The 22,059-nt window shown below is 52.7% G+C and overlaps 1 protein-coding gene across 1 annotated transcript in view; it reads left to right on the top strand.

Moving 5' to 3' along the window:
• Nucleotides 1-2,679: 2,679 nt before the first annotated feature.
• Nucleotides 2,680-22,059, top strand: part of RGS3 (regulator of G-protein signaling 3) — a 69,752-nt gene continuing 50,372 nt past the window's right edge. The window contains exons 1-7 of the mRNA XM_009994329.1: nt 2,680-2,756; nt 4,721-4,802; nt 5,491-5,596; nt 6,346-6,676; nt 7,063-7,102; nt 11,658-11,848; nt 13,321-13,404. Coding sequence (XP_009992631.1) covers nt 2,703-2,756; nt 4,721-4,802; nt 5,491-5,596; nt 6,346-6,676; nt 7,063-7,102; nt 11,658-11,848; nt 13,321-13,404 — 888 coding nt within the window. The 5' untranslated portion in view covers nt 2,680-2,702. The remainder of the gene's footprint in view (nt 2,757-4,720; nt 4,803-5,490; nt 5,597-6,345; nt 6,677-7,062; nt 7,103-11,657; nt 11,849-13,320; nt 13,405-22,059) is intronic.

Below are 22,059 nucleotides of genomic sequence, written 5' to 3'. Positions count from 1 at the left end.
GCGGTCAGGACACGTGTGCTGTTGGGCTCAGATGGCCTCTCCCTTTTTGCCTTTCAGAGCTGATGCTGGGTAGCCAGGGAGCAGTGCAGGGAAGCCAGGATGCTGCCACCATGAAGGAGCTGCAGGTAGGTGTGCCAGGGCTGTGCCCAGCAGGGTGTGAAGGCGCGGGGAGCTGCAGGGAGGCCAAGACATGGGCTGCTAGCGCGGCTGCTGCTGAGCTGAGGCTGCATCTGTCTCCCTGTCACCACCGTGGCTTTTACAGGCAATTAGTGCTCCTGGTCGAGCACTGATTGAGTGATGTAGGTAGTAACAATTCCCCTGCCATAGTGAGACCTCCTGTTGGTGCAGGGTCTGGCCACAGCTGCTGCTGGGAGCTCGGGGAGGGGGCTGGCAGCGCTCCCGGCCGGCGCCGCGTCGCCCCGCCGGGTGGGTCTGCTCCCTCCTCCTCGCAGGGCTGGTTGCTCTGGGAAGGGAAAGGCCCACGGTGGAGCCTTGGTGATTTATGGGAAAGGCAAGGATGGGAAACGGGAACACAAACACGCGGCCTGCATCGGAAATGGGGCTCAGGCGGCCCCGTGATTTATCTGTGCCGAATTCCGCCGCGCGCTTCCCTCAGCTGCCTTTTCAGTTACTTGTTTGAAAGCGCCGGGCTGAGCAAGACAAACAAAGCCAGCGCCCCTCTCCTCCCTTCCTCCCGGGCAGTCACTGCTGACTTGAAAGGTGCTGGCTGGGAAGGACGGTGGATCCTCCTTCCAGCTGCCGCCCGGCGGGCTGGGACAATGCGCCTGGGAAGCTCCTCTGATGGCCCCACCACACTGATGGGTCCCCTGGGAATGCTGGGGCTCCTGGTTCTCCCTCCCCTGGCCCTGCCACCCCAGCTCTAACAGAGCCTGGGTTTGGGTTCCCTTGAGCCTTTCCTATCTTTTCCATCCCCGTGTAGGAGCATGGAAGGTGCCTCCGCTGTGGCACCCCCTCTGCAAGGGGCTGTGCTGCAGCGCTGGCGGCTGGGGCTGCCTGGTGCAGGCTCGGTGGGTCCTGCCCTGTGCCCCGTGCTGGCTGGGTTAAGAGTTTGTCTTTACTTCCAGAATTACACCATGGGTGCAATTCACTTGACCTCTCTGCTTCCCCCTCCATGACTCTGCGGGCACAAACCGTGGGGACGCGCGTTATCCTCTGGGCTTGTGTTTTGCAAAACAAGCTCTGCTTTTTCTTGTCTTTTTTTTTTTTTAAAAAAAAAAAACCAAACCCCAACAAATAATAACCCCCCCTTATCCTCTAGTACCAAACTCCCTCTTTAATGGAGTGAAGCTCACGCAGCCGCTGCCTGTGAAACGCCGCTCAAACATCCTCCAAGTGTTTGTGAGAACGTTGCAATAACAAAGTGCTCCGGGCGGCTGAAGAATGCTGAGGGAACAAAAGCCACACCAACAGAGCAGGGACTAGGGAATACTAACTAGTTGACAGGAATTTTAATATAAAACTCTCTCCCTTCCTTGTCGGCGAGGGTTCTCAGGAAGCCCTCTGGCTTATCGTGGAGCGGCACGCAGCGCAGGCAGGGGCCGGGGAGGTGAGAGGTGGCTTCCTGCCATTCTTCTCTGGAGCTGGGTTCCCATGGGCGGTCATGCCAGTTTGACTGGGGTTTGTTCCACACTCGTGTGATACGAGGAGACCGGGATTACAGCTGTGCTGCAGGGACTGGATTTTCATGGGCTACCGGCGAGTTGAGGGGTTGCAGCCATGAACCGCTACAATGGGCTCTGCAAGGTGTGCTCGGAGCGCAGGTACCGGCAGGTCTGTATCTCCTGGGAGAGGGTAATCCCAGTGCACTGCTGCAAGTCTTGGAGAAGTTCTTGGGTGTCTGTGGGCTTTCTTGCCATTTCTGGGCTGCGAGTTGTTTCTAGGGTGCTGATTTGCTGTCATTATCATTTGTAGGTGATGATATTGGGGATACAAGGAAAGTGTCTTCAGGCCAGGGTCTCTGGCTGATCTCCGCCTGTTCCTGCAGACTGGGAACATGTACTGTGCAGACTGGCCATGGGAGCAGTGAGCTGTGAGGTGGTGTCTCAATTTACCACTCACTAGAGGAGAGGCAGGCACAGCAGGCACCTATGTTTTTGCCAGGCTCTTGTAAAAATATTAACATGAATGTGTCTGGGAATTGAGTGTTCCTTGAAGCTGGTTACAACCACCAGCGACCTGCTCCAGGAGAAGCAGGTTGATGTGCTCTGTAGAGCCAGTGCCAGTTCTCTTGGGCCTGCTCGGTGTGTGATGCCAGGTGCTGGTTTCATTTGCACAAGTCCCAGTCTCCTGCAATTTCAATCTTAGTTTTCCACCCATGGTCTGGATTGAGGCTCCCAGCCCATGCTCACCTTTTCCCTGCACTCCTGCTCGGCTTCCATGTCGTGTTAAAGCTGCCGTGGGGGACAGTGGATAGTGGGAATTGCACAAAAAACCCAGCTTATCTAAAAATGCCCAATTCTTGTCAGGGCTGTAGTGGTGGAGCGGCACGCAGCGCAGGCAGGGGCCGGGGAGGTGAGAGGTGGCTTCCTGCCATTCTTCTCTGGAGCTGGGTTCCCATGGGCGGTCATGCCAGTTTGACTGGGGTTTGTTCCACACTCGTGTGATACGAGGAGACCGGGATTACAGCTGTGCTGCAGGGACTGGATTTTCATGGGCTACCGGCGAGTTGAGGGGTTGCAGCCATGAACCGCTACAATGGGCTCTGCAAGGTGTGCTCGGAGCGCAGGTACCGGCAGGTCTGTATCTCCTGGGAGAGGGTAATCCCAGTGCACTGCTGCAAGTCTTGGAGAAGTTCTTGGGTGTCTGTGGGCTTTCTTGCCATTTCTGGGCTGCGAGTTGTTTCTAGGGTGCTGATTTGCTGTCATTATCATTTGTAGGTGATGATATTGGGGATACAAGGAAAGTGTCTTCAGGCCAGGGTCTCTGGCTGATCTCCGCCTGTTCCTGCAGACTGGGAACATGTACTGTGCAGACTGGCCATGGGAGCAGTGAGCTGTGAGGTGGTGTCTCAATTTACCACTCACTAGAGGAGAGGCAGGCACAGCAGGCACCTATGTTTTTGCCAGGCTCTTGTAAAAATATTAACATGAATGTGTCTGGGAATTGAGTGTTCCTTGAAGCTGGTTACAACCACCAGCGACCTGCTCCAGGAGAAGCAGGTTGATGTGCTCTGTAGAGCCAGTGCCAGTTCTCTTGGGCCTGCTCGGTGTGTGATGCCAGGTGCTGGTTTCATTTGCACAAGTCCCAGTCTCCTGCAATTTCAATCTTAGTTTTCCACCCATGGTCTGGATTGAGGCTCCCAGCCCATGCTCACCTTTTCCCTGCACTCCTGCTCGGCTTCCATGTCGTGTTAAAGCTGCCGTGGGGGACAGTGGATAGTGGGAATTGCACAAAAAACCCAGCTTATCTAAAAATGCCCAATTCTTGTCAGGGCTGTAGTGACTGTCACAGGCAGGAATGCTGCTCTGCTTTGTATTAATGACAACTGAGTGTGATTTTTGTCTTAGGCCTCTTCGGTTCTTTATTTTGACAATTTATTCTACTTTTTTTTTTTTTTAAGAAAAAGAAAACGTTATGGGTACAAGGAGCCTCTGCCATGTTGAAGTCTCTCACCACCCACCTTCCAGCTTGTGTCAGATGCTTGTATTAGTTCTGTGCACAGTGGCAAAATTGGATGCTCAGCTGCCTGTAATGGCCGTGGTGGTGGGAGAGAAAAATCCTCAGTGTAGTGGGACTGAACCTACTTTTTGATTCTGCCAGGGAAAGGCAGTTTCTCTTTTAAAGCCTGATTTTATGCTGAGCAATCAAGCTCAAGGTGGAGAGAAATGAAAACTCGCTGTGTTTGCCCTCCTGTGGTAAAGGAATGTGGAATCAGTTCCCCTCCTTGGCAGCTTCTGCTGAATCTTTCTGACTGTTCTCAAAATAATACAGGTCAGATGTTGGGCTTTTATCTTTTCTTTTCTCTGTTGGTAAAGCAAAGATCTTGAAAATTGTCTCGGGGGATAATCAGGTATTTACACAAACTGTCATGCTGAGCTGCTGCTGGAAGCCAACATCAAAAAATAAATATAATGTTATTAATAAGCTCAATGCTGCTTGAATCGGGAGGAGAAATGAGCCTAAATCAACACAGCATCCAGCCTCTCCAAACCCAGTGAGGGAAAACACACTCACCCCAGCTCACGGGGTGCTGCACACAGAGCCTGCTCCTGTGTGGATGCCTGGCAGGCAGGAGTGTCCTGACCCTCGTGGCTTCCTCAGGAGCAGGGCTGCTGCTCCTGTGCTGCCCGACTGGAAATGAAATCTTTCAGTTGACTTGCTTAGAGAAGCCGTGTTAGGAATCGGCGTTAGAGGCAGGAGCCCAGGTTTTCCTTTCCAGTGGTTTATCAGACCTTTTCTTACACTTGCAAGAGTCATGACTGGAGATGTGTGTATGCTCAGTAAACTCTGGGTTTGTGGCTTTCCTCTCTGTCCATCCTTGGCTGGAATTTGTGTTGCTTTTCGGCACCTTCTCCACCCTCCTTTGGCAGCAGCGGGGAGAGACCTGTTGTCCTGGGGCTCCCGCTCCCCTGGGGCTCTGTGGCTGCTCCCAGCCCTGCCCTGTGGCTGTGCTCCCGAGGGCTGTGGGGTGCAGGAGGTGCTGGCTGAGCACACCCCGTGGCTGCTCCCCCACTGACCAGGCTGCTCCCTGTCTCCTCAGATCACCATCCCTCGAGGCAGCGATGGGTTTGGCTTCACCATCTGCTGTGACTCCCCGGTCCGTGTGCAGGCAGTGGACTCTGGTAAGAGATCCCATCATCTTTATCCCTCCTGATCTGAGTGAATGACTCTGCTCCTTTTTTGCTGCCCAGAGCATGTGGTGATTCAGAAGCTCCCATGTCATTGCCTCTGGTTACCTCCAAGAAGCTTCACTTCATTCTGTAGCCCCTGCAGAGCTCAGAGCCCCCTGGGTTAGTGCTGGGTCACTATTTTGGCAGCATTGCAGTGATTTGCAGATATTTTTTTTTCCCCTTCCCTTTCCAACCTTAGAATTGTCTGGCTGGTGGGGAGACCCACAGAAGACATCTGTAAGGGGGTGTCAGACAGGGGCACAGAGGATGGTGGGAGCCCTCGGTTGCCTGAGTAGATCCTCTTGGTGTGGATGTGTGGAGTGAGCTTAGAGTCTCTGTTGTAGCTGGTGCTCCCTGCTGTGCACTGGGAAACATGAGAAGTTCCTGCAGTAGCTCTGAGAGAGCATTTATGACTTCATCCCAAGCACTCTGCCTGCGTGCATGTTGGAAGGTGAAGGTCCTCCCTGGCTGGGCCCACGTCATTTTCAGGTGTGGGTGTTAGAGGAAACACGTTGGGTTGGGAGGAGAGAGTGAAGCTGTGAGGCTATTTGAGTGTCTCAAGCTCCAGGGCTTCTCCTCTGCCCCATACTCTCAGCTCCCTGCCCAGCAGGTGAGTGGCATTTGTCTCCTCTCTCTGTAGGTGGCCCAGCAGAAAAGGCTGGTCTGCAGCAGCTGGACACGGTGCTGCAGCTCAACGAGCAGCCTGTGGAGCACTGGAAATGTGTGGATCTGGCACACGAAATCCGGTGAGTTTTCACCCCAAGCATCAGTGCAGGGCTCTGGGAGAGATGGTTTGAGGCAGCCCAGGGCAGGGCAGCAGGAGCTTTGAGGGGCTGTGGGGAGGGAAAGGCTTTGAGGGGTGCAGGAAACTGGGAAAGGACTCTCTGGAGTGGAAGAAGAAAGGATGCAGGGGCTGGGGAGGGCAGGACAGGGACAGAGGCATTAAGGGAGGAAGGACTGCAGGGCTCATGGCTGCCTGAATGATCAGATAATAATTTTGGTTGGAAAAGACCTTTAATATCATCAAGTCCATCAACCCAGCCCTGCCAAGGCCACCACTAATCCATGTCCCTCAGCACCATCTCCAGGGCTTGGAAACCCCTCCAGGGATGGGGACTCCAGCTGGGCAGCCTGTGCCAGGGCCTGACAACCCTTTCCAGGAAGAAATTGTTCCAAATATCCAATCTAAACCTCCCCAGGCAGCTTGAGGCCATTTCCTCTTGTCCCATCCCTTGTTCCTGGGGAGCAGAGCCCGACCCCCCTGGCTCCAACCTCCTCTCAGGCAGCTGCAGAGCCAGCAGGTCTCCCCTCACCTCCTTGTCTCCAGGCTGGACACCCCCAGCTCCCTCAGCTGCTCCTGCTCACACTTGTGCCCCAGCCCCTTCCCCAGCCCCACTGCCCTTCCCTGGCCACGCTCCAGCCCCTCCATGTCCTTGTGTTGGTGCCTCCCTCCCTCCCTGCTGCTCCATCCTCATCCCACGCCATCTCCTTTCAGTAACTGCCCCACGGAGATCATCCTGCTGGTCTGGCGGCTCGTCCCGCAGGTGAAGACAGGACAGGAAGGGATGATCCGCAGGTCCTCTTGCAAATCTGCCTCCGACCTGCAATCCCCGCCGCAGAAGCGGGAGAAGAACGGCCTGGCCCGGCCCGAGCAGCGCCGGAGCTGCCACGTGCTGTGCGGGAGCGCGGGGCTGGTGCTGGGCTGGGAGCGGGACGCGGAGCTGGGCAAGCGGGGCCAGCACACCCTGCCCGCCCTGCCTCTCCTGCCCTCCTCCTCCTCCGACCACAACTACATCCTCCTGGCACCTGTGAACCCGGGGAGCCAGGTAGGGCTGGTGGGAGCTGCAGGGCCGGGCTCCGCTCGGCCTCCCCGTGTCACGGAGCACGGGCTGTGCTTCCCGGCAAGGCCTGTGTTTCCAAACAAGACCCTGTGTCCCCTGGGGGAGCTTTCGTGGTTTTCCTGAAGCAGCCAGCGCTGGGGTTGTGGAGCTGGGGTGAGGGAGCTGCTGCCTCCTCCCAGGGCTCGCTCAGGGGAGGGAGATGGGAAGTGTTCCCACTGCTCAGGGCATGGCTCTCGTTTGCTGTTGGTAATAGAGCACAAACCCTTTGGCTTTGCTGGGCTTGGCATGCCCAGGTTTTCAGTTGGTACTTATGGAAGTCCATCTCAAGCCTGCTTCAGATGACTGTGTCCTTCCTGGGTTGTGTCTTACAGCTGCTGAGGCCTGTCTATCAAGAGGACAGCACTACTGTGGGTAAGTTGTGCCACAAAGGTGATGGAGGGAGTGGAAAATCTCCCTGCTGAGGAAAGGCTGAGGGAGCTGGGTCTCTTGAGCTTGGAGAAGAGGAGACTGAGGGGCGACCTCATCAGTGGTTACAGATATGTTAAGGGCGAGTGTCAGGAGGCCAGAGCCAGGCTTTGTGCAGTGATGTCCAGTGACAGGACAAGGGGCAGTGGGTGCAAACTGGAGCAGAGGAGGTTCCATGTGAATATTAGGAAGAACTTCTTTCCCGTGAGAGTGACAGAGCCCTGGGACAGGCTGCCCAGGGAGGCTGTGGAGTCTCCTTCTCTGGAGACATTCCAACCCCCCTGGACATGTTCCTGCATGATGTGCTCTGGGTGACCCTGCTCTGGCAGGGAGTTGGGCTGGGTGGTCTTTTGAAGTCCCTTCCAACCCCTGGGATTCTGTGATTCTGTGAATATGCTGCTCAGAGCACCCAGCAGAGCTAAACATGGTGTTTCTAGCACTATTTCACCCTTGCCCTTAGCCCTGCAGTGCCTCAATGGAGTCCCTCACGTTTGGGAACTGTGGCAGAATCTGGGGCTCTTGGGTTAGGATCATCTTTCCATTCTGGGTCAAACATAAAACCCTACCCCCAAGCCCAGAGGAAAGCACAGCTGCAGGTGTCACTGTTGAGCCTGGTGGTGAGAAAGTCTCTGTGGGATGTCACAGTGTGGCTGAAGGTGGCAGGGACTTTCCATCAGGGGCACAATGAAAGCAAGAGGTGGGAAAAGTGCTGAGCATTTTTGTGGTGGTTCTGCAGTTGTGTCCATGGGCCTGTCTATGACTTTTTTTCCCTTCTCATGCATGATGCCTTGATGGAGGGTGTTCATACCCCTGCTTTGAGGTTCATTTTATCTCTGAGGGAGAGAGGATGACCATGGTTTGGATTGGTGCAAACAGTAGAGCAGGCTTATGTCCCAGCTTTGGGCAATATTCGTTCCTGGGTGGGTGCAAGGTCTCTGGCAGGGTCTGGACCAGCTCTCCTCAAAAACTCTTGAAATAAACTCATTTTCTGCAGCAGGTATCCTGGGTCTTCCTGGGCATGGATGGGCTTGTGGGAAGAGTGGGATGAAGTGTGCAGCAGGGCTAGGGACTGCAGGAATCGTCCATGCAGAAGCACCTGCTGCCTGCTTGTTGATTTGGGAGCTCTGGGAGGCTGTGCTGGCACCCGGGTCTGTTGGGATGTCCTGAGGATGAGCTGTATGTCCTTGCGATGTCCTTAGGAGAGCTTGGCCTCCTCAGTATCATCTTGCCCTTCCCTGGTGTGGGTACAGCTAGGAAGGTCTGTGATCCTTGTGAAGGTGGGTGTCCATGGAAGGCCACATGTGGGGTTGGTGGGGATGCTGGGGAGCAGGAGGGAACAGTTTGGGTCCAAGGCCCCTCTGTTTTGGGTGCTCCCAGACCTGGAGCTCCGCAGCCAGAAGAGTTTTCCACAGCTCAACTGCAGGTGGGTGTTTTGTGCTGTGGATAACTGCAGCTCCTTCCTGCTGCTGGAGCATCCTGTGACAAGAGGAGCTGGACTGTGGGACTTGTTCTTACATCACGGTGACATTTGAATGACCCTGGGCTTCTTCCCAGAACAGTTTTTGGTGATGGTTTTTCAGTTTAAGTCTTCAGGGGAAGAATCCACTGGTTAACCTGAGCAAGGATTAAGTGTGGTGGTGTGGAGCTGGCCACCAGTCATATGGTGACAGGAGGTGACACTTTGTGCAGGCTGGACACATTTCTGTGCCATTGTGCAGAAACCAGGGTTGTGCAGGTGATGAGTTCCTCTGCTAAAACGGGGTGATTTAGGGATAAGAGGAAAAGCAGATCCTGAACAGCCTAGACAGATTATATCTGTCCTGGTTTGAGCCGTCTCTGGTGTTTTGATTTTTATCTGGCAATGCAACTATGAGAAAGGGAAAAGAGAAAATGTCAGGGTGATTGCACTTAGAGATAGAAACAGCCTATTAGGTCACAGGGGCCACCCCCCCTGCCAAGGCAGGCTGTGAAAGGGAGCAGTAAACAGCAGGTTTGGGTTGCCAACAGAGCATGGCCTGGCTCTGCTGGCCTTTATCTGAAGGTAAATGTGCTATTTCCTAATACTTAATGGAATATGTAATGTTGGGTAGGTTTGTATGTTTGCTTTGGACGAGGCCTTATCTGCTCCCAGCCATGCTCGGAAGTGTTTTGGCTCGTTTCTGCCTGGGAAGGCTGTGTGTGTCTGTTCCAGGGCAAGGGCAGAAGCCACTGCACAGAAATCTGCTATGGTGGCCTGGGGCTGGAGATGGGACACTGGGGGGGTCTCTGCTGGGACACCCCTCCAGCAGGGGCTGCAGGGCTCACATATGGTCCTGAGACCATGCTGGGCTGATGCTCTCATTTCTCATCTGGATGTGTTTCAGTGCCAGGGAGGTGCCTGTTTGCTGGACCCCAGCTGGTCTGGTTCATCAGCTCCAGGAGGCAGCAAGAAATACTTCAGTTTTTTTGTGGGGCTTCTGTTGAAGAAGGCACAAATTTTTGGTTAGAGATGTGTACAGTTCCTGTTGGATTTGTTGTCTGCAAGTTTTAGGACAGAGCACAGGTTGTTGGTGCCCAGCAGAGCCTGGCATGAGGTTCAGGGCTCTTGGGCAACATGAACCTGTCTCACCTTCTGAGCCAGTGGGGGGTGGTGCTGCTGTCATGGGAGTTTGTGGCACTGTGGGCCTAGGGACATCAGGGGTGGATAGAACTCTGTGCTAGGGTCACAAGAGAATGCTGAAGCCCCTTGCCCTAATAGATTAATGTCATTAATGGGAATTTTTTCCCAGCTGCTCCCTGCTTCCAGCACACCTGAGAGCAGAGCAGCCCAATGGGCAGCAGCTCCTTTCTGGTTCTGGTCCCCTGTGTTGGTCTCAACCTGGCTCTGTGTGATGGGTCTGGGAGGAGGATGCAGAGAATGACAGAGCCATAGAATTTTTTGGGTTGGATGGATCTGAAACAGCATCCAGTCCTATCACTGCATGGGCAGGGACACCTCCCAGCAGCCCAGGCTGCTCCAAGCCCCATCCAACCTGCCCTTCAAAACTGCCAGGGATGGGGCAGCCACAGCTTCCCTGGGCAACCTGGGCCAGACTCTCACCACCCTCACACTAGAGAATTTCCTCCAAATGTCTCCCATGAATCTCCCTCTTCCAATTAAAAACCCTTCCCCCTTGTCCTCTCCCTTCCTGCCCTTGTCCCAGGTCCCTCCCCAGCTTTCCTGGAGCCCCTTCAGGCACTGGAAGCTGCTCTAAGGTCTCCCTGGAGCCTTCTCTTCTCCAGGCTGAACACCCCAACTCTCCCAGCCTGGCTCCAGAGCAGAGCTGCTCCAGCCCTCCCAGCATCTCTGTGGCCTTCTCAGGACTCACATGAATCCATCCTTAGCATTGCTGCCTCCCACATCCCCCACCAAACCAGGCTGTTGTGGGAACAGGCACCATCTCCCTGGTCTGTGATGCTCTCACTTCCTTGTGCTGGGGCAGACAAAATGGTATTTTCTAGCCAGGCAAAGCATTCTCAGAGCACCCTGTGCTAGTCAGACAAAATGCTGGTGGGAGCTCCCTGGGTGTGTTCAGAGGCACCACTGGGTGTTGGCTTTTTGAGAACAGTCCTAGCTCTGCTGGACCACTCGAGGTGGGAATCTGTAAAGGAAAGCTGCTGTGTAGTCCCTCCTGTGCAACAGGATAACAGCTTTCTGCCCTGAAGAGGGACAGAGCAAACCAGTCAGGCTGCTGGGGCTTTTTCCAGCAGCAAGATGCAATGCTGAAAAGAAGTGGGTGATGTTGTGCCAGCCTCGTGCAAAATGAGGTCATCCTTTATAAATACACACCATGTCTGAGTAACCATCACATCCCTGGGAGCAATTTGGAAAAGCATGAATTGATCCCGTGGGCATGAATGTGTTTATCACTGCTGTCCCTTTTTCTGTCACCTCCAGTCTTCTAAAAACTGTGATTAATCCAGTGTCTGATGGTGTGAAGTTCCTGCACTTGCTGACTCCCATGCCTAGAATCCAGAGCAGGAAGGACTTGTGTGGATAAAAATGTCCCAAGGTTTACATTTCCAGTGGTTTTCCCCTCCACCCTGGGTTAATCACAGATGGTTTTCCCCTCCCTGGAAAGGGAAGGCTCATAGTTCAGAGGTACAGGCAGATATTCCCCCATGGTGGGAACTTCCTTGGTGCTCCTGTGACCATTTGAAGTCATGTTTGGGGCTGTGCTGTGTGTCTTATTTTGCACTTGCAGCACTGGATGGGAAGGTGCATGTAACAGAACCAGATCCCTTCCTCCAAAGCACCATGGCCACAATTTGTGCAGAAGGCAGCAGAAATGCCAGGGTTTTGTGTTAGGAAAAATGAAGTCAGTGCTGTGATTTCATGAATCTCTGGGAAACTTTGCTGTCAGAGTGATGAATGCCCCAGAAGCTCTTGGCTCCAGTGATTCCCTGCAGGCTCCAGAGCAGGAGCTGAGCCGGCAGAGTGGGAACTCCCTCCTGATTCTCTGTTCCCTCTGCTTTGGTCTAGGAAATGAGTGTAAAGGGAAATCACACACAGGGTCTGGGAGAAAATCCAGGCTGATGAAGACAGTGCAGAATATGAAGAACTATGGGAACTACCAGAACTGCACCATCATGAGGCCACACATCCCGCACTCCAGCTACGGCACGTACGTGACGCTGGCTCCCAAGGTGCTGGTGTTCCCTGTCTTTGTGCAGGTAAGTGCAGCTGGAAGTGAGGTGGTAGGGATCAAATGCAGTCATAGAATCACAGACTGGTTTGGGTTGGAAGGGACATTTAAGGTTATCTAGATCCAACCCCCTTCATGGGCAGGGACACCTCCCACCAGTCCAGGTTGCTCCAAGCCCCATCCAACCTGCCCTTCAACACTGCCAGGGATGGGGCAGCCACAGCTTCTCTGGGCAACCTGGGCCAGGCTCTCACCACCCTCACACTAAAGAAATTCTTCCTAATATCTCATCTAAATCTCCCCTCTTTCAGTTTAAAGCCATTACCCCTTGTCCTATCCCTCCATGCCCTTGTCAAAAGTCCCTCCCCAGCTTTCTTTACCAGTGCCCAGCACCACGGGTCATGTCAGAGCTTCCTGCTGTGGGCTGGGTCCAGGCTGTCACACAAGGTGGATGTTTCCCAGCAGAATCCATGGATCTCCTGTCACCCTCTGCTCTCTTGTCTGGACCTGGCTCAGCACAGTGCTGGGTACTTTCTGAAAGGGCATTGGTTCCTGCTCTCTGTTTCTCTGTTGGAGATTTTTCCCTTTTTAGCTTTCACATCTGGTCCTCAGGTGCTTACATAAGTCAGATGGTGTCCTGACTCCTGGGCTTCATTGAAAATCAATTTCTTCTCATGGGTTCTTTGTGCTGTTAATGATAGTGTGCAAAGGTGGGGTTTTTTTTGCTTTTTATTGCATTAGCTGGTGGCAGCACTAAAATCACAGCCAAGGATCCAGAGCAGTAATGACCTGACAGAGGATTCGCCTGTGTAATAAATAATTTTCTTACCATTTAACCCTGAATTAGGTGGTAGTACCCCTGCCTACCTCCACATCTTCTGTTTTGTCCTTCCTATGGCCAGGATCCTACAAAACCTCATCTGGTCCTGTGTACTTAAGGACATGACTGATGAATCTCTGGGGCTGTGGGGAACCCTCCCTCCTGCCCTGCCAGCAGTGCCACTGTCTTGTCCCTGCAGCTCACTGTGGGTGCAATCCCTGACACCAAGTACCAGCACACTCTGCTCTGAGGACCGTGAGAACCCAACGTGTCACTGTTGTGGTTGTGTTTCCTGCCAAGAAGCACCAGAACCAGCCTGCAGGGTGCAGAGCAGGTGACAGGCAGGGAGACAAGGGGCAGGTTGTCGTTTTATGGCCGGGCCTGACGTAAGTGTGAAGTGGAAGGTTTTCTTTGCAAGTGGAAGGTTTTCTTTGCAAGTGGAAGGTTTTCTTTGCAAGTGGAAGGTTTCTTTGGTAAGGTTCTCTCTTTGTCACCCCCTGGCCTGCAGGCCGGCCCTGTGGGGCAGTTGCTCCCTCAATGAGTTGCAGCTCAACATGAAGACCAAGCGGGTTGAGTGGGTGGAAAGTTTTTCTGGCAAACCACACTTCCAGTGGAAGATTTGACTGTTTCTTTTTCTGTTTTTTGTTTTTTTTTTCTTTTGTTTTTCCTTTCAAATGTAGCCCCTAGATCTTTGCAACCCAGCCCGGACTCTGCTTCTGTCAGAGGAGCTGTTTCTCCACGAGAGCAGAAACAGGACTCTACAGGTAAGACTTCCCACACTCTCTGAGCTTTCTAAAGATGCTCTTCTGCAATCTTCTCTAGTAGATTGAGAAGGGAAGTGTTTTGTTGTGCAATACTTATGTTAATATGATTCCTGGGAAAGCCTGTAGTCAGTTTAGTGTGGGATACACCAGTCACAGCCCCACGGGTGGATTCAGGAAGAGGGAGTTAAAGAGTTTTTTTCTTCCAGGTTAAAAAACTAGACAGGGACTTGGTTACTGGGGTTTCCAGAAATGTAGTTCAAGTCACACATCCCAGTTCCTCTATTTTCACTTACTTCAGCTACTTTTCTGCAATGTTATCTGAGGGCTGTTAAGGATCTGGGGGAGCAGCTCAGCTTCGCTACGTGCTCAGCCCGTGTCTGTGGCAGCTTTCACCATCCAAACTGGCAGAACTGAAGTGTTTATTCCACTTGCTGCTGGTTTCTCTTGCACCCACCTGGGAATCCTGCAAAGCCCCAGGGACAGAGGAACGGGTGCTGGGAGAGCCCCTGCCTGCACTTTGAGGCTGGATGATCTTACTGGTTTTTTCCAACCTGAATGATTCTGGTGCTGAAGGGAACTGCCCTTTTGGGGCCTCTTCAGAGAATCTCACCCCTGTACAGAATAACTTTGGTTCAAGTTTAGTTGGAGTGAACAAGGTGTCATCTTCACAGAGCTAGAGAGGAGTTTTTAGTTGACTCATCTTAGTTTTTGGGTAACACCTTCTGGATGTTACAGCAGAATATGAGACACATCATCTCCCTGGCAGCCCAGACCAGGGGTTGTGTTACAATAAGTGACTCCTTCATTTTCAACAAGTAATTAGTCCCCTGCTTTGGCTTGAGTAACTTTATTTTTTTTCTTTCTGCCAAAGTACAATAAAAAATTGCATGATCCATGAGGAAACTTGTTACTGATTCATCAGTGGAACTCTTCCCTGTTCTGTCCTGCTCTTCTTTGCTGCTCAGGGTCTTCTGGGCCACCTGCATGAATGAAGATCAGGTAGACACGTGGCTGTGTAGCACAGATATGGAAATGTGGTGGCCAGCTTGAAGTCAGGAGGCTTCTCCTGGGTGGATTGGAGTTGCTGGTGTTCAGGTCAGACTCAGAAGTCTGTAGGAGCAACCAAATGTGGAGTAATGATGAGTAATTGTACAGGTTGGGGGCTGACCTGCTGGAGAGCAGGGTAGGAGAAAGGGACCTGGGGGTCCTGGTGGGCAGGAGGATGACCATGAGCCAGCAATGTGCCCTTGTGGCCAAGAAGGCCAATGGCATCTGGGGTGTATTAGAAAGGGGGTGGTTAGTAGGTCAAGGGAGGTTCTCCTCCCCTTTTATTCTGCCTTGGTGAGGCCACATCTGGAATGTTGTGTCCAGTTCTGGGCCCCTCAGTTCAAGAAGGACAGGGAACTGCTTGAAAGGGTCCAGGGGAGAGCCACAAAGATGATGAAGGGAGTGGAACATCTCCCTGCTGAGGAAAGGCTGAGGGAGCTGGGGCTCTTGAGCTTGGAGAAGAGGAGACTGAGGGGCGACCTTGTCAATATTTACAAATATGTAAAGGGTGAGTGTCAGGAGGACAGAGCCAGGCTTTGTGCAGTGATATCCAGTGACAGGACAAGGGGCAATGGGTGCAAACTGGAGCAGAGGAGGTTCCACCTCAACATGGGGAAGAACTTATTTGCTGTGAGAGTGACAGAGCCCTGGGACAGGCTGCCCAGAGAGGCTGTGGAGTCTCCTTCTCTGGAGACATTCAAACCCACCTGGACACGTTCCTGTGTGATGTGCTCTGGGTGACCCTGCTCTGGCAGGGGGGTTGGACTGGGTGGTCATTTGAAGTCCCTTCCAACACCTGAGATTCTGTGGTTCTGTAACTGTTGTGGTTTGCAGCCCAGGTGGGGCATGTGTGTGTAGGGGGGTGTTTGTATTAAATGCTGGAGAGCCCCAGGACAGATGTGTTTGGAGATGTGCTGCTCTGGCTCCAAATGGCCATGGGAGCCATTTCAGAGACCCAGCTGTGGGCAGGGTCAGGAGGAGGATGTCTTAGGGTAAGGACACTGCTTGTGATGCCCTGAGGACGAGCGTGAGGCTGGAAGAGGGTTTCCCAGTTGGACCTGCTTCCAGGAAAGGGCAGGATGCTGTAGGCTGGCCAGGAACATGAGGCAACATTGGGGAATGATGGTGCCTTGAGGCCACAGTGCGTGTGGAAGCCTGGCATGGGCAAGGCAGGGGTTTGGGATAAGCCAAGTGAGAAGATAGGAGCAGGGAATGGGAACAGCATATGGAGGGCAGGAGTGAATCGAAGGGTGAACCCAGGTGTGGTGCAGAGCCCTGTGTTGCTGGGAGCTGAGAGCTGGAGGTAGCAATGCTGAGACATCAGCTGTGTCCCTGGGAAGGGCTTTCTCAGGCCTGCAGGGTGTCACAGGGTTATGGCAGGTTTTGCAGAGCTGCAGGGTGAAGGTCTGTCTGGAAAGCCAGAGACCCCTCTTCTCCAGTGGAGCAAGGGATCTGCTTGGGTCCCAAGGGGCTGTGAAATAAGGGAACATAAACTGTCAAATCCAGGAAGCATGGGAGGTGTCCCAGCCTGTGCAGGGGGTTGGAACTAGGTGATCTTTAAGGCCCCTTCCAACCCAATTGTTTATGATTCTAAGATCTACAGTGGTTTCCCCTGGTGCAGAAGGTCTATGACTCCTCTTTTTGCTGGGCCTGAGCTCCCTCTCCCCGAGCAGAGACTGCCTTGTTTCCAGCCAGTCCTTTCTTCCTTGCTCCATGTGGTTTCCCATTTTCCCACTGGTCCTCCCACCCAGTCTCTCTCAAACTGGACCACTGCTCCTGTGGTTTGTAAGACTGTTTTCTGCTTGTTGTTCTGCTTCGGTGATTATGGCTCAAGAGAGGAGAGCCCAGGTGCAGGGCCTGGAGATGAAGGTCCTGTTTAATTTACACTTTTACAAATGAGAATCTTTTCCCCTTGGCAGCTGCACATCAGGCTCTGTATCCTCGCTGGACAAACTCTCTCCCATCTCCTGAAGGACTCAAACCTATCTCTCTGGAGGCTTGCCAGGATCTGTCCTTTCCCTGACCTTACCTCTGGGCAATCCTTATGGAGGCCTTAATCACATCCTGTCTAGACTTGGTTTCAATTCCCATTTTTATGCTGTTCTGAAGTCCCTCCAGCCCGTGGAGTTGCCAGAGGAACCAGCGTGATGGGAGCGATTGTGCACAAGGTGTCAAACGTGGGCCTTGTCCTTTTTGGTCAGGCTCTAAAGTACCTGAAATCAACTTCCCAGGGCCCAGAGGTGCCTTCTCAGCTCTTTTTCTACCATCCCTGCAGGGTCTGCAGATCAGGATGGTGCTCCCTTGAACTCTGAGAGCCCCCAGCTCTGCCAGGGGTCTGGAGGACATGGACTGGCACACCCAGGTTTTATGCTCTTCTCTGCAGGGCAGGAGGCTTCTCAGTCTCATCCCAAGGGTAGCCCTGCATGTTCCTGGCATCCCTGGCCCAGGACAGGGCTGCCAGCTCCCTGCTTCAGTGTGTGCCTGAGTTTGGCCAACACAGTAGGTTGAGCAAAACCCTACTCCCTAGAACAGGTGTTTCAAGATCAGAATCACAGGTTGCCAGGTTGGAAGGGACCTCAAGGATCATCTGGAACAACATCTCTAGGTAATGTTTTCAGCCTTTTTTAGACACTTTCATGTGGGTGAGGATACCAGAAACCTGCACTTACCTCCTCCCTCCACTACACTAGTCCTGCTGTGTCCCTTCTTCTCCACTGCCTCTTCATATCCTTCTCTTCCTTGTTTTTTACACCATTTCCCCATCTGCTCTGTGCTAGTGTCAGAGTAGCTGCATGACCCCGTGAGGTCTTCAGTGCCTGCTCTCCCCTGATCTTCATGGTAGAAGGATAATTGATTCAGGTAAGGTGAGGTTCAAGGTTGGCAGCCAAAGCCTTCACCATGGACCTCTGTTTGGCAAGCATGGTGATGTGTCTTCATCCACGTCTAGCTGAGCATGGAAACTGCTGGAGTGTGTGAATTTCTTCCTGATAATGTTGGCAGAAAAAAATGTGTGAGGTGGTAAAAGAGGGTAGATGTGTTGTGGGCTGCTGAGGAGTCTTGGAGAACACGGATAGATGCAGAAGTAAGAACCCAGGAAGCCAGACTGCTGCTCTGAGCCCAGGACTCAGCTGACTGGGAGGGTAATGTATGAAGCTGTGGTAACTGGATTACTTTTAATCACATTCTGTTGCTCTGGTCTCTGTGAAAACTGAGTAACTGTGGGTGCAAAGCTGGAGCCAAGGGAGCCAGGGGAATCGGGGGAGCACTGAAGGGAAGTGAGGGGTACATGGGGAGCTGGTCTGAGGATCTAGCAGTGATGTCTCTGCTTCATAGAGGGGACTGAGAGTTTGGATGGACTACAAGGACAAGTCAAGATCTGAAGACATTGAGGAAGAGTGAAGAAAGCTTCATCCAGTGTAGGTTAACGGAATGGATGGGGACAGATGAACTTTGCAGATACAACACTCATCCTGGTGCTACTGGACTTTCTCTTTGAGGTTGCACCCAATTCTTTTGGAGAAGAATCCAGTAAGGGTAAATGAAAAACATGGGTGGCTCAGTGCTCAGGGTGGATCCCAGTCTCAAGAGCTCCCCACAAGGACTGCAGGGGCTTTTCTCACCAGCTGCACCCAGTGTAGGGGGTCATCACCACGTTCTCCTTTGGCATCAGAAGCTCTATTACAGAAGACTAGTGTCTGATTCACTCTGCCTCCTGAGCTCCCTGTGCCTTGCAGGAATGTTGCTGGAGAAAGGGGAAATCTTGGAGCATCTCCCAGCTCAGGGAGGTGCAAGGCAGGGGTTGGGAGGTGCAAGGCAGGGTTCACACTGTCCATCCTGCAGGCTCCTCTCTGCCCAAACCTGGGCTCTCTGTGCAGGTCAGCAGGAGAGGGCAGGCCAGGAGAGTTCACTGCTTCTAAGCCCCAATGTGCTCTGTCTGCCAGGCTTTATTTCTTGGCACCTTTTCATCATGTTTTTGTCACCAAACTTTGCTTGACAAGGGGTGGTTATTGCTTCCTCCTTCCTGCAGTGGCCCTGCAGCAGGCCCAGCTCCTGTTCTCCTCCTGGGCAAGCACGCTAAGCCACTGCTTTCCACCCTCCCTCTTGGCTTTCCTTTTCTCATGCTTTCTTTTAGGAAGCTCTTAAAATCTGCCCCATCCTTCTGTAACAATGTTCTTCCCGTTCTTTTCTGTTGTTAGTCAACTCTATCATCAGAGGAGTAATTTTCTGTGGTGCAGATCACACCCAGATGAACAGTGTCCAAGACATCAGTGCAAGGCTCTACAAACATTTCCCCCCCCCCCAGGTTGGAAGGGACCTCAAGGATCATCTGGAACAACATCTCTAGGTAATGTTTTCAGCCTTTTTTAGACACTTTCATGTGGGTGAGGATACCAGAAACCTGCACTTACCTCCTCCCTCCACTACACTAGTCCTGCTGTGTCTCTTCTTCTCCACTGCCTCTTCATATCCTTCTCTTCCTTGTTTTTTACACCATTTCCCCATCTGCTCTGTGCTAGTGTCAGAGTAGCTGCATGACCCCGTGAGGTCTTCAGTGCCTGCTCTCCCCTGATCTTCATGGTAGAAGGATAATTGATTCAGGTAAGGTGAGGTTCAAGGTTGGCAGCCAAAGCCTTCACCATGGACCTCTGTTTGGCAAGCATGGTGATGTGTCTTCATCCACGTCTAGCTGAGCATGGAAACTGCTGGAGTGTGTGAATTTCTTCCTGATAATCTTGGCAGAAAAAAATGTGTGAGGTGGTAAAAGAGGGTAGATGTGTTGTGGGCTGCTGAGGAGTCTTGGAGAACATGGATAGATGCAGAAGTAAGAACCCAGGAAGCCAGACTGCTGCTCTGAGCCCAGGACTCAGCTGACTGGGAGGGTAATGTATGAAGCTGTGGTAACTGGATTACTTTTAATCACATTCTGTTGCTCTGGTCTCTGTGAAAACTGAGTAACTGTGGGTGCAAAGCTGGAGCCAAGGGAGCCAGGGGAATCGGGGGAGCACTGAAGGGAAGTGAGGGGTACATGGGGAGCTGGTCTGAGGATCTAGCAGTGATGTCTCTGCTTCATAGAGGGGACTGAGAGTTTGGATGGACTACAAGGACAAGTCAAGATCTGAAGACATTGAGGAAGAGTGAAGAAAGCTTCATCCAGTGTAGGTTAACGGAATGGATGGGGACAGATGAACTTTGCAGATACAACACTCATCCTGGTGCTACTGGACTTTCTCTTTGAGGTTGCACCCAATTCTTTTGGAGAAGAATCCAGTAAGGGTAAATGAAAAACATGGGTGGCTCAGTGCTCAGGGTGGATCCCAGTCTCAAGAGCTCCCCACAAGGACTGCAGGGGCTTTTCTCACCAGCTGCACCCAGTGTAGGGGGTCATCACCACGTTCTCCTTTGGCATCAGAAGCTCTATTACAGAAGACTAGTGTCTGATTCACTCTGCCTCCTGAGCTCCCTGTGCCTTGCAGGAATGTTGCTGGAGAAAGGGGAAATCTTGGAGCATCTCCCAGCTCAGGGAGGTGCAAGGCAGGGGTTGGGAGGTGCAAGGCAGGGTTCACACTGTCCATCCTGCAGGCTCCTCTCTGCCCAAACCTGGGCTCTCTGTGCAGGTCAGCAGGAGAGGGCAGGCCAGGAGAGTTCACTGCTTCTAAGCCCCAATGTGCTCTGTCTGCCAGGCTTTATTTCTTGGCACCTTTTCATCATGTTTTTGTCACCAAACTTTGCTTGACAAGGGGTGGTTATTGCTTCCTCCTTCCTGCAGTGGCCCTGCAGCAGGCCCAGCTCCTGTTCTCCTCCTGGGCAAGCACGCTAAGCCACTGCTTTCCACCCTCCCTCTTGGCTTTCCTTTCCCCGTAAAATTTATTCACAGCCCCCTAGAAGGTCTGTGTGACAAGTGGCCTCAGGCATGGCAGTAGTAGCACAATTGTGGCTGGCTCTGTCTTCAGAGCAGCTCTTAAATCATGTCAGTTGTTTAATTTCTGATTTTTGGGGGGAGGAAGTCAGTCCTGGGGAATGCCCAAAGATGCTCTGACTCTCCCAGGAGCAGCTCTGGTGGATTCTCTCTCACCTGGATGAATTCAGACTCTGGGTTTCTCTTTGCTTTGCTCTTGTGTTTTTATGAGCCCTGCCATTTTCTGTGGTAGATCCCAGAGCTGTTGGCAAAGGGCTGGTAGAGACGTGTTGCAGCTTGTCCATGCTGTGCTGGCAGCCAGGCTGCTCACCCCACCCCTCCCCTCTTACTCCTGCTGGCTGCTGCCTTGGAGTCATCCATGACTTGAGTTTCCTGAGCTCAGCCCTTGGGATGGGTAAGTGCTCTGCTGTCCCCTCTGTGAGCAGGGTCTGCTGGAGCCCTGGGCCTCACCCTCTTTTTCTTCCCCCCAGCAACTCAGAGGAGCAGAAGAGCCTCTGTAAACCCTTTTGTGTGGAGCTGCTCTAAAATTAAGTGGCTTCCTGGCAGCAGCATCTAATAGAGATGCTTTTTACGTAACCCCCACTGGCTGCGCCTTTATCTTGGCTGCAGCCTGAATTCAATCAGTGCCCATAAAAGCACAATGTTACCTAGAAATACTTTTTGTGTGTTTCTGTTTCCATGATTCCCTATTAAAATCTCCTTAGTTTTGAAGTGATTTTTCTTTTTTCTTTTCCTGTTGATCCTTCTAATCTCTTTTCCTACCCTTTAAACTTCCCTGTGTTCGAGGTCTTTTCTTTCCTCCCTTTCCAGCATCACCCTTTGCTGGTCGTGCTTTTATCTCCTTCACTTTGCCAAGTTGCTGCTCTCAAAATTCCTGAACGTCTCTTCTTTGAGGCTCTGTGACCTCGGATGGCACCAGACACATCCCAGAAAAGTTACCTTTTGGAACCAGATGGGCATGGGAGAAAGTTTATAGTGCAGTTTGTCCTTTGTTATTCCTTGTGTTAATAATAAGGTCAGAAGTAATGAAGAGGGTGAATGTGGGCACTGGGCCAGCCGTGTGTTTGAGAGCAGAGGAAGGGATTTTCCAAATAATATAGAGAGAAACAGACACTCCCTGGGTTCATTGTCCATGAAAGCAAGGCCAGCAGCTTTGTGCTTGTCCAGATTCCCACAGAAATGGGTATGCGCAGCAAGGGGAGATCTTGTGGCAAGGGCTTGGTTTTGGTTTCACAGCCAGATGCTGCTGCCCTGATGTGGGACTCACCACCTCGTGATGAACTGTTCCCCAGCTTGTCCTCCTGACATGTGTCTTGTCAGGCACTGGGGCAGGGACACAGACTGTGCTGGCACCGTGTCCCTGTCAGCAGTGACTCAGTCCCTGTCTGGAGCAAAGTCACCTTCCACAGGGTGATGTGGTGGTGGCAGTGCCAGCCCAGAGAGCCCCTGGGATGCTGGGCTCTTTGAGGCTCTTGCCAAAGAGTTGCTGAAAGGCCACCCAACCTCCCTTGCTGTTGCTCAGTGTTGCAGACCAGTGTTCCTTCTGCTCTGGGAGGTTTTTGGGAGCATCCCCATGAGTGGCGAGAAGCAGCCACGTGCTCCTGTGCAGCCCTGGGCTGGGAGTGTGCAGGGGGTCTGGGGGTGTGCAGGGGGGGTCTGGGAGAGTGCAGGGGGGGCTGGGAGCGTGCAGG

This window comes from Chaetura pelagica, unplaced genomic scaffold, assembly GCF_000747805.2.
Source record: "Chaetura pelagica isolate M959 unplaced genomic scaffold, ChaPel_1.0 scaffold132, whole genome shotgun sequence".
NCBI classification, from domain to species: domain Eukaryota; kingdom Metazoa; phylum Chordata; class Aves; order Apodiformes; family Apodidae; genus Chaetura; species Chaetura pelagica.
Note: the sequence above shows the minus strand (reverse complement) of the source record. Positions and strands in the feature narration are given on the sequence as shown.